Genomic DNA, 11,057 nt, shown 5'->3' with positions numbered 1-11,057 from the left:
AAACCTCAGACTGTGGGTCCTCTCCTCTGCTGCCAACAGGAACCTTTCCCTGCCCTCCTCCAAGTGACCATCTTTCGAATACTTAAAGAGGGCAATCCTGTCTCTTTCTCAGCCTCCTCTTCTCCAGGCTGAACATTCCCAGGTCCCTCAGCCTTTCCTTGGAGGGCTCGGTCCCCAGGCCCCGGATCCTCCACATTGCTCTTCTCTGCCCCCTCTCCATTCGGTCCACGTCCTTTTCGAAGTGAGACCTCCAGAACTGCACACAGGACTCAAATCCATTTATTTATATCTTTATTGTAGGCTTGCAGGGGGGGGGGTGGAAGAGGGAATTAAAAAAAAGGGGTTCTAGCAATCTTAAAGCGATGCAGTTAAAAACTTCGAGCAGTGGAGAAAACACCCATCTCTCCCTGTCTCCCTTTTAGGCCTATCAGCGAAAGAAAGAAAGAAAGAAAGAAAGAAAGAAAGAAAGAAAGAAAGAAAGAAAGAGAGAGGGAGAGGGAGAGGGAGAGGGAGAGGGAGAGGGAGAGGGAGAGAGTCGGATGGAGGGAAGCTCTCTTTTAAAAAAAGACATCCCAGGCTGGTTAAAAAGGGGAAGGACAAAAGTCACAGCTGGTGAAAGGAGGAAGTTGGGAGCCCAGGACCCCTTGAGCATCGGGCGACAGGCGGGAGTGGTTGGAGGATGAGAAGCACTGCAGCAGAGTCTGCCCACCCCTGTTCCCCTGACATTGCAAAGACATTTTTTAAAAACATTCTCACTAAGCAATAAGCTGAGCCCTGTCAGAGGCAGCAGTGTAGGCCTCATGACCAGCCACGCCTCACTGGCCTCCCTGACAGCCGCCCTCTCCGAACGCCTCCTGGGAAGCGTAGGTGATGTAGAGGAAGCCGTCGGCCTCCTTGTAGTCCTGGTAGAGCTCCGCCATGGTGATGCTCAGACTGGGCAGGCTCTTGTCATTCACCAAGAGGTAAAAGGCCTGGGTGGAGGACAAGGAGAGGCGGCTTCTAGGAAAGAAGAAGAAGAGCTGATTTTTAACATGCTGCTTTTCACGACCCAAGTGCCTTTCCCTTCCTCTCCCCACAACAGACACCCTGTGAGGTAGGTGGGGCTGAGAGCTCCAAGAGAACTCTGACTGGCCCAAGGTCACCCAACTGGCTGCGTTTGGGGACAGAATGGGGATTCCTGTTGGAGGAAATAGTTGTATTGGCAGGGGGACTTTGGAGACAAGTGGAGGAGGAGTGGTCACTGGTGAGGTTGCAATGGAAGAACCCCATGCACATCTCCTGGGCACGCCTTTGTTTAAGGTGGGCTCCCGCCCACTTCCTGCTTCTTCCAGAAGAGATGCTCCAGGTACTTTGCTGAAGCAAGCAAGCACCCACCCTTAAGTTTTCAGCTCTCTCCATCTGCAGATGTGTGGCATGTAGTCCTGCCTACTGCCTAGCCATAGAGGCTTGCAATGTGCTGCTTTTGTAACTACTCCTTAAGCTTTTGTACTCTGCTTCAGTAGGGAGACTAAAACAGATGAGCATGCTATATATTTATAAGTAATCTTTCCAGTAACGATTTACTTTTAAATTCAAAGCGCTGTGAGTCTGGATTTATGACCCAACCACAAAGCTAACTAATAACCGCATACTTTCACAACGCTCTGTTACTCTGCTGCTCCAATTCTCTCGAGGGTCTCAGGGACAAGCCAGGTTCAAAAGTCCCAACAGTTTTAAAAGCCTTCAGGTTTCTAGTCTTCATGATCATGACAATGTAGTGGAAAGTGTGTGACCACTGGCTAATGCAAACTGACACATCTGTTCAAGAGCCGTGCCAGGATCCAGTCACAGTCCCTATCTTCCCAATGGCCTTCTGATCCCATTGTTCTCAGGCCAACCCCCCTGCTCTAGAAATACTATCCCAGCAGGTGACCTTGAAAGATAGCATCTATTCTAGAGCTTTTTGGCTTTGAGTTGCAACCATCATTAAGGTGTTGAAACTCACTGTAAGTACACAAGGACAATGGCACGCAAGAATGGTGTCCTACCTTAGCGTGAGCATGAACTGGGACAGGGAGAGGTCCTGAGAGACCAAGAACTTGGTCCTGTCCAGCAGGGGCAGCTCCTTCTCCTTGTGGAATCGCTCCACCACCACCTGGAAGCAGTGAAGACAGAAGAAGAAGAGTTGGTTCTTATATGCCGCTTTTCTCTACCCGAAGGAGGCTCAAAGTGGCTTACAGACGCCTTCCCTTTCCTCTCCCCACCACAGACACCCTGTGGGGTGGGTGAGGCTGAGAGAGCGCTGATATCACTGCTCGGTCAGAACAGCTTTCTCAGTACTGTGGTGAGCCCAAGATCACCCAGCTGGTTGCATGTGGGGGAGTGCAGAATCGAACCCGGCTTGCCAGATTAGAAGTCAGCACTCCTAACCACTACACCAAACTGGCTTCACCAGAAACTGGTTTCACAAGGAGTAAAAGCACAAAGTCACATATGCCACTGAGAGTTTAGAGAAAGGACCTTTAGAACGCAATGTTCTCTGATCTGTCTTAAATCAGCTGAGCAGCTGACCAGTTCTATTGGGTTACTATCTAGATGACAAGAGACATACGTTTGATCTCGAAAACAAAGGACAATGGAAGAGCGTTATCAGTTCCAGGACCTTACCGGGATCTTGTTTGGATACCTGTCCCGGATTTCAGATACTTCCCGTGTCCGAGTGCCTGCAAGAGAAGCGGGACTGGCATTAGCACACCGAAGAGACCCCCCCCCTTCGGCCTGTGATGTCGGTGGCGAGCCGAGACCTCACTTTGTATCCTGAAGAGGGGACCTGAAATGTCAGGAGGCCCCAGATTCTAGCACAGAGCACAGCAAAACAAGAAGGGGTGGTGGTGGTCACAGTGTGCATGTGTGTAGGGGCGGGGGGGGGGGGGAGAGATGGTGATGCTGAAGAGTTACAAACAGTGTTGCTTCCTGTTTTGGGGCAAAATTCCTGATCTAATTTCCAGGTCCCCTTTGGCCAGTGGTGGGTGTGGGGCAGGGTTGCCCATTCAACAGAGAAAAGGGCCACTTTGGAAGGTGGACTCCGTGGTGCCATACCCCACTGAAGCCTCTCCCCTCCTCTGCCTGCCTCAGACTGCACACCCGCATCTCCCCATGTTCTACACTGTCTCCAACTAGGGATACCAGATCCACATGGGGATCCCCTAGAATTACAGCTCATCTCCAGACTACAGAGATCAATTCCCCTGGAGAAAAGGGCTGCTTGGGAGGGGGGACTCCATAGCATTAGACTCCCCTGAGGCCCCTCCCTGCCCCAAATCCCACCCACTCCCAGCTCCACCCCAAAGTCTCCAGGTCTTCCCCAATTGCTTTGGGATGCTTAGGGCTGATCCTGCATTGAGCAGGGGGTTGGACTAGATGGCCTGTATGGCCCTTTCCAACTCTATGATTCTAACCCAGAGCTGGCAACCCCATCCAGACTACAGAGATCAGTTCCCCTGGAGAAAAATGGCTGCTTGGGAGGGGGGAACCCATAGCATTAGACTCCAGGGAGGTCCCTCCCTGCCCCAAATCCCCCCCACTCCCAGCTCCAGTCCCAGAGTCTCCAGGTCTTTCCCAACCCAGAGCTGGCACCCCAAGGCACAACCCTTTACTGCTGTTACTGGGCATTAAGGTGGCACGAGTGCTAGCAAATGGGTGGAGGGGCATCAGGAACCACACATGGCGGCAGATTTCCCATATCTGGGTCAGATGTCCTCAGTTCAGCCTGTCCCCCACAGGGGCAATAATGGAGACTCAAGACGGAGATCGGCTCAGAAGCTGGAGGAAAAGCTGGAAATCAAAGATGCTTAAAAATCAGAAGAAAGAGAAGCAGAAGGAGTGAAGCCAAGAGACACTGAAGGCAACCTGGAATGCGGTTTGGTTACTCTTGACCCGGGATTTAGTGGTCTTTGGGAGGTCCTCATACCATTTATGGGGCTAATATACGTCCCAACGCTGAGCTACTGCTAGCTTCTGCCTGCCCCCCCAGGGGTAGACTTCCATCTTGAAGGCCACACCTTACCAACAGCATCCAGCATTGCCAACTCCCGTCAAGAAAATTACTGGAGATTTTTTTTTTGGAGGAAGGAGCAGCATTGAAGAAAGATGTCAGCGATGCATAGGCCCCGCCCTCCAATGCCGCCATTTTCTTCAGGAGAATGAACCTCCACAATCTGGAGACCAGCTGTCCTTCTGGAGACCCCTGCGACCCACCTGGAGACTGGCTACCATAGAATCATAGAGTTGGAAGGGGCCATACAGGCCATCTAGTCCAACCCCCTGCTCAACGCAGGATCAGCCCTAAGCATCCTAAACCTCAGTACCCTACCGACACTGAGGGCCTTCAAGTTTCCCCACCTTCCATGCTTCTCCAAAGGGTTGCCAAACTCCAGGCAGGGCCTGGAGCTCTCCCAGAACTTGAACTGACCTCCATCCGGGCTACAGATAGATGGAGAAATTGTCTCCTTTTGGAGGATGGACTGCAGGGATCTGTGTCGGAATACCCAAAGATGGGGCAGTGCCAGGGTCTCCTGCGAGGACTCACTGCTGCTGGCAACCTACACCCTTCCTTCCCTGTCCTTGTGATCCCAATGACTCAGAGACCATCAAGAAACACCCGTGGGTGGGACACAGCTGGGGCTCCAGCTGCATCCTTTGTTAGCAAGGGAAGGGGTGCAGGCAACTGGCGTTCGCTGGTGGGTGGGCTTGCAAGCAGGGTAAGGATGCACAAGGAAGAAGAGTTGGTTTTTATACCCCGCTTTTCACTGTCTGAAGCGGCTTCCAATCGCCGTCCCGTCCTCTCCGCACCACAGACACCCCCTGAGGTGGGTGGGGCTGAGAGAGCTCTGAGAGAACTGATCTCTGAGAACAGCTCCAACAGGACTGTGAGAAGCCTAAGTTCTCCCAGCTGGCTTCACGTGGAGGAGTGGGGAATCAAACCCAGCTCACCTGATTAGAAGCCGCTGCTCTTGCCAGCTTGGTGTAGCAGTTAAGAGTGGCAGCAAGGACTACTCAAGTGGGAACAGGAGACCTCCTGGAATTACAGCTCAGAGGTCACTTCCCAAGGAGAAAAGGGAGGCTTTGGAGGGTGAACTCGGGGTGTTGCACCCCACAAGGGAGTCCCTGTCCTCCCCAGGCTCCACCCCCCAAATCTCCAGGCTTGGATCCGGCAACCCCACTCCCCCGTCCCCCACTGGCAGCCAGGTGGGACGAGCACCCTAGCATTCACCCCTCCCCTCCAGCCCCTTTGGGGTTTCCCCAACCCAGAGCTGGTAGTCCAAGCCCCTTCCCTTTAATCTTTTCCGCCAATACTTTACCTATGCTTTTCCTCTGCTTGAAGGGGCGGAGATCACTGGAGCGCCGTCTGTGCATCTTTGCAAGGGCTCAGAGAGGCTTCCTCAAGAACACAGATCCCCTCAAACGGTGCACTTCCCTGCTCCAATTCGATGCCGCCCTTTTAACAGATCAGTCCCAGGTGGTTGTGGCTGAGGGCGGAGCCAGCCTGAGAAATAAAGCCAAGGAGGGGATGGCAGTGCCTAAAGGTGGGATCCTTCACACACTTAGATTGGTACACGCCCCATTTGCCACAGTGGGGTTTGCTCCTGTGGAGACTGGCAGGGGGATGGGCGGGGAAAGTGAAATGGCCTCAAGGATTACAATAGAGTGATGGCTCCCAAGTAAGGATTGCCAAATGGCAGGTGAGGCCAGGAGATCTCCCCAAATTACAAACCATCTCCTGACTATAGAGATGAGTTCCCTTGGAGAGAATGGCTGCTGTAGAGCAGGGGTAGTCAACGTGTGGTCCTCCAGATGTTCATGGGCTGCAATTCCCAGGAGCCCCTGCCAGCAACCGCTGGCAGGGGCTCATGGGAATTGTAGTCCATGGACATCTGTAGGACCACAGGTTGACTACCCCTGCTGTAGAGGGTTGATTCTATGACATCATGCCCCACAGAGGTCCCTGCTCTACTCAGACCAGCACGGTGTAGTGGTTAAGAGCAGCAGTATCTAGTCTGGTTTAATTCCCCACTCTTCCACAGGAAGCCAGCTGGGTGATCTTGGGCCATTCATGGTTCCTTCAGAACTCTCTCAGTCCCACCTGCCTCACAAGGTATCTGTGGTAGGGAGAGGAAGGAGAGGCACTGCAAGTCACCTGGAGATTCCTCAGGGTAGAAGAAAGCAGGATATAAAAATGAACTTGTTTTCTTCTGACCCAGCTGATTTCAGGCTCCATCTGCAAACTCCCAACTCAGAGCTGGCAATCCTATGCCAAGTTTCTTTCTTTCTTTCTTTCTTTCTTTCTTTCTTTCTTTCTTTCTTTCTTTCTTTCTTTCTTTCTTTCTTTCTTTCTTTCCTTCTTTCTTTCCTTCTTTCTTTCCTTCTTTCTTTCCTTCTTTCTTTCCTTCTTTCTTTCCTTCTTTCTTTCCTTCTTTCTTTCCTTCTTTCTTTCCTTCTTTCTTTCCTTCTTTCCTTCTTTCCTTCTTTCCTTCTTTCCTTCTTTCCTTCTTTCCTTCTTTCTTCTACTTTCAACCTCCTCTTGCTGGTCTCTCATAATTAAGGTGACAGGCCAGGACAAGCTTTCCTGGGAGTAAGTCCTTTAGAATAAAGTGGACTTACTTTCCAGTAAGCACACCCAGCCTCCTTGCCTTCAAGTGGCTCTAGCATCTTGATCTAACACACATGTTTGTAAATCAAACGCATGCACGCAAATGCAAAATGCCCTCTGCTTCTCACTCACCTTTTTTTTTGGGGGGGGGGGGGGATGGAGCCTGGGAACTCTCAAGCAGCCATTTTCTCCAGGAGAACTGATCTCTGTCACCTGGAGATGAGCTGTAAAAACAGGGGAGCCCCAGGTCCCACCTGGAAGTTGGTGCATCCTTAATCATGCCATAAAGTCCACCATCCAGAGCAAGCATCCCCCCCCCCCGAAGAACTGATCTCAGTTTGCCTGGAGATCAATTGTAATAGTGGGAGATAGACTCATAGAATCCAAGAGTTGGAAGGGACCCCCGGGTTCTTCTAGTGCGCGGCACCTCTTTGCATATTTAAACTCTGCCAACACTTCCACAACCCTCTGCACCTACTTCTGGTCTTCCTGTTCTGATCCACGGGGCTCGGGTACTATCTGGTCCCTCAAGCCGAGGACAGGCTCAGCCCCTCCAGGGGGTTGTGCATTGGCAAGGGAGTCCTGTGGAAAGCCGTGAGTCCTCTTGCGTGGCTCTAGGAAGGGGATGGCCAGGCTGAACGGTTCTTACCAGAGGATCGATTCTGGGATGTCCCCAGAGACTCTCTGATAATTATGTAGAGACAGCAGAGACGAGGGTGGAAGAAAGGCAGGAGAAAGGCAAGCAGGGTCGCCAGACGCGGAGGAGAGCCAGCTTGGTGCAGTGGTTAGGAATGCGGATTTCTAGTCTGGCGAGCAAGGTTTGATTCCCTGCTCCCCCACATGCAACCAGCTAGGTGACCTTGGGCTCGCTACAGCAATGAGAAAGCTGCAGAGTAGAGAAAAGCGGCATATAAGAACCAGCTCTTCTTCTTCAGTAATCTCAGGGCTCTCTCAGCCTCACCCATCTCACAGGGTGTCTGTTGTGGGGAGAGGAAAAGGAAGGTGATTGTAAGCCGCTTTGAGATTCCTTTGGGTAGAGAAAAGTGGCATATAAAAACCAGCTCTTCTTCTTCAGTAATATCAGGGCTCTCTCAGCCTCACCCACCAGAGAGCCAGTTTGGTGTAGTGGTTAGGAGTGCGGACTTCTAATCTGGCATGCCGGGTTCGATTCTGCACTCTCCCACGTGCAGCCAGCTGGGTGACCTTGGGCTCGCCACGGCACTGATAAAAAACTGTTCTGACCGAGCAGTGATATCAGGGTTCTCTCAGCCTCACCCACCTCACAGGGTGTCTGTTGTGGGGAGAGGAATGGGAAGGCGATTGTAAGCCGCTTTGAGCCTCCTTTGGGTAGGGAAAAGCGGCATATAAGAACCAACTCTTCTTCTTCTTCTTCTTCTTCTTCTTCTTCTTCTTCTTCTTCTTCTTCTTCTTCTTCTTCTTCTTCTTCTTCTTCTTCTTCTTCTTCTTCTTCTTCTTCTTCTTCTTCTTCTTCTGTAATATCAGGGCTCTCTCAGCCTCACCCACCCCACAGGGTGTCTGTTGTGGGGAGAGGAAAGGGAAGGCAATTGTAAGCCACTTTGAGACTCCTTCGGGTAGAAAAAAGCGGCATATAAGAACCAACTCCTTTTTCTTCAATAATATTAGGGGTCTCTCACCCACACCTCCCTCACAGGGTGTCTGTTGTGGGGAGACCCATGAAGTCCCTTCCAACTCTATGATTCTATGAGGAAAGGGAAGGAGAATGTAAGCCACTTTGAGACTCCTTCAGAAAGAGAAAAGCGGCATATAAGAACCAACTCTTCTTCTTCTTCTTCAGTAATCTCAGGGCTCTCTCAGCCTCACCCGCCTCACCTACCCGAGCCTCGTTCGGGTAGAGAAAAGTGACATATAAGAACCAACTCTTCTTCTTCTCTATTGCTTGTGTCCCCAAATTGATGGAAAGAAAACTGGTGATGATACACACAGAGAGAAATATAGCTCAGTTGCCACAGCAACAGCACAAGCTCATTAACAGATTTGGTATAAAATGTGGATTTGGGGATCAAAGATTCAGAGTCGCGGGCTCTAAGGGGAGGGGGAGAACATGCTGGTGTTCTAAGCTCCCTTCCAAAGAGAATCCCTGACTTCCAAATTCACGCATCGAGGAAATTCCAGGCGGTTTGAGGCATGGAAGGCAGGGTGTGGGGAAGGGAAGGACATCAGTGGGGCCTAACGCCATGGAGTTCCCTTCCTCAAATTACTATTTGTCCCAAATGGAGATGAGCTGTTTTTTTGAGGTAGGTGGGGCTGAGAGAGCTCTGAGAGAAATGTGTGACTTGCTCAAGGTTACCCACCGGGGCTGATGTGTTATAAAATTACTATTGTCTACACTTCCCTTCCCCATGACACCCTGAGGTAGGTGGGGCTGAGAGAGCTCTGAGAGAAATGTGACTGGCTCAAGGTTACCCACCGGGGCTGATGTGTTACAAAATTACTATTGTCTACACTTCCTTTCCCCATGACTCCCTGAGGTAGGTGAGGCTGAGAGAGCTCTGACAGAACGGTGATTGGCCCAAGGTCACCCAGCAAGTCTTATTAGTCTCAGTGGCTTAGAATAATCTACTCTTCCTCTTCCTACAACAGGGAGGTGGGTGGGGCTTAGAGCGCCCTAACAAAACTGCTCCGTGAGAACAGCTCTAACAGGACTGTGGGCGGCCCGAGGTCACCCAGCTGGCTGCATGCAGAGGAGCAGGGAATCAAATCCAGCTCTCCAAATCAGAGGCCACTGCTCTTACCTGCTACACCCTGCTGGCTCTCCACAGAACTGGTCTCCGTCGGCTGGAGGACAGCCGTCATCTCAAGAGATCTCCAGCCACTGCTTGGAGGTTGACAACCCTAGCTGACTCTCTGATTGCCATCCCTCCCCCAATTCAGAAGGGGAAGCCACGTGAATGAATTCTTTTCAGGAGACCTCGGGGTGCAAACTTAGGGGAAAGTCGGGTTGCCAACTCTGGGTGGGGGAATTCCTGGAGACGAGGGGGATTGTGACCGGAGGAGACCAGCATTGGAGGAGGGGCAGGAACTCAATCCCTGGGATATTTGGATTCTGCAGCAGAGTTTGCCCGGTCCTCAAATCAACCAATTGCACCGAGTAAAATTAGACTCAGAAACCCTATGCCTCTATTATTATGTGCATAAGCACTGCAACAAATAAGGATTAATTTTTTAAAAAATTGTGGCCATCACTGGACCTTTAAACAGCAGCAAGATATGCTGGGAGGGGACTGGTGGCCTAAAATGACTGACCGGCTGAAGCGTGACAAATTTAAAGCCTGTTGCTCTCTCTTATGATTTTTCAACCCACAAATAAGGAGGGCGAAATGCACAAAAAGACGGCTGAAGAAAAGTCGAGACAGCTATAAGGCATGGAGGGCCGGTGAGGCGCGATAAACTATCACGCTTTGCCATTCCGCAGATGTAACGCTATTTAGGTCAATGTGCGGAAATGCCCCAAAACTCCCAAGAAGCGTCATGCCAAATGTGCAACTTACATTTCCTCAAACCGATTCAGGGTCCCATCCAGGTTGTGGTTGAACGTGGCCAAAGCGACGCCCAACGGAGAGATCCCGATTCCTCGCACCGGTGGCCAGAGAGCCCTGTGTCACGGACGTGGGAGAGGTGGAGCATTGGTTCTCCAGGAGGGAGCTGCAGAGACGCGTGACTCCATGAGGAGCTGGGCGAAGGAGTGGGAGAGAACAAAGGGCAGGGGAGAGGAGGGGTCAAAGGGCAGTTCCCCAGTTAAGAACAAAAGAGTGGCCTCCTAATCAAGGAGATAACGCTTAATACACACACCGAGTGAGAGCCTTCCCAATGTTCAGGCGTGCTGAGTCGCTTCAACCAACAGTGTCGTAGTTTGCCCTCTGAATCTTCTCTTTTCTCCAGGCGAATGGACCTTTGTGATCAAGAGGTTGGCTGCCCTGTCAGAGAGCCAGATTGGTGTAGTGGTTAGGACCGCAGACTTCTAATTTGTTGAGCCGGGTTTGATTCCCTGTTCACATGCGACCAGCTGGGTGACCTTGGGCTAGTCGCAGCACTGATAGTGCTGTTCTTACAGATCAATCCTGTCAGGGCTCTCTCAGCCTCACCTCCCTCACAGGGTTTCTGTTGTGGGGAGAGGAAAGGGAAGGCGACTGTAGGCCCCTTTGAGACTCCTTTGGGTAGAGAAAAGCGGCATATAAGAACCAACTCTTCTTCTTCTTCTTCTTCTTCTTCTTCTTCTTCTTCTTCTTCTTCTTCTTCTTCTTCTTCTTCTTCTGGGACTGCTCATATTCCTGCCTGCGCTGCCTCATGGTTTTGTGGCAGTGGCAGCATTGAGTCCCTCATGGTCCCTTCAAGCCTGCCTGGATGAGTGGGCAGTGACAGCAGCTATGAGGAACAGTAGTAGCTGGCA

General features: G+C 51.4%; 1 protein-coding gene across 1 annotated transcript; it reads right to left on the bottom strand.

Annotated features, from left to right (window-relative positions):
- Positions 1-274: 274 nt before the first annotated feature.
- Positions 275-10,364, bottom strand: LOC143833456 (microtubule-associated protein 1 light chain 3 gamma-like). Its single transcript, XM_077329310.1, has 5 exons — positions 10,159-10,364; positions 5,340-5,524; positions 2,647-2,702; positions 2,028-2,134; positions 275-999 (listed from the first exon to the last, which is right to left on the bottom strand). The coding sequence occupies exons 2-5, from the start codon at positions 5,392-5,394 to the stop codon at positions 816-818; spliced, it is 402 nt and encodes a 133-aa protein (XP_077185425.1). The 5' UTR covers positions 5,395-5,524; positions 10,159-10,364; the 3' UTR covers positions 275-815.
- Between the last annotated feature and the right edge of the window lie 693 nt (positions 10,365-11,057).

Source organism: Paroedura picta, chromosome 3 (genome assembly GCF_049243985.1).
Source record: "Paroedura picta isolate Pp20150507F chromosome 3, Ppicta_v3.0, whole genome shotgun sequence".
Lineage (NCBI taxonomy): Eukaryota > Metazoa > Chordata > Lepidosauria > Squamata > Gekkonidae > Paroedura > Paroedura picta.
The sequence above is the reverse complement of the archived record's forward strand: the minus strand, read 5'-3'. Positions and strand labels throughout refer to the sequence as shown.

Bases quoted from the DNA above. Each gene is read 5' to 3' on its own strand.
- LOC143833456 (XM_077329310.1), bottom strand. From the start codon at position 5,394: ATGCACAGACGGCGCTCCAGTGATCTCCGCCCCTTCAAGCAGAGGAAA. The intron at 2,703-5,339 runs GTAAAGTATTGG...CTTCTCTTGCAG, and splicing joins CAAGCAGAGGAAAAGCATAG to GCACTCGGACACGGGAAGTA. The intron at 1,000-2,027 runs GTAGGACACCAT...CTTCTTTCCTAG, and splicing joins CAGTTCATGCTCACGCTAAG to AAGCCGCCTCTCCTTGTCCT.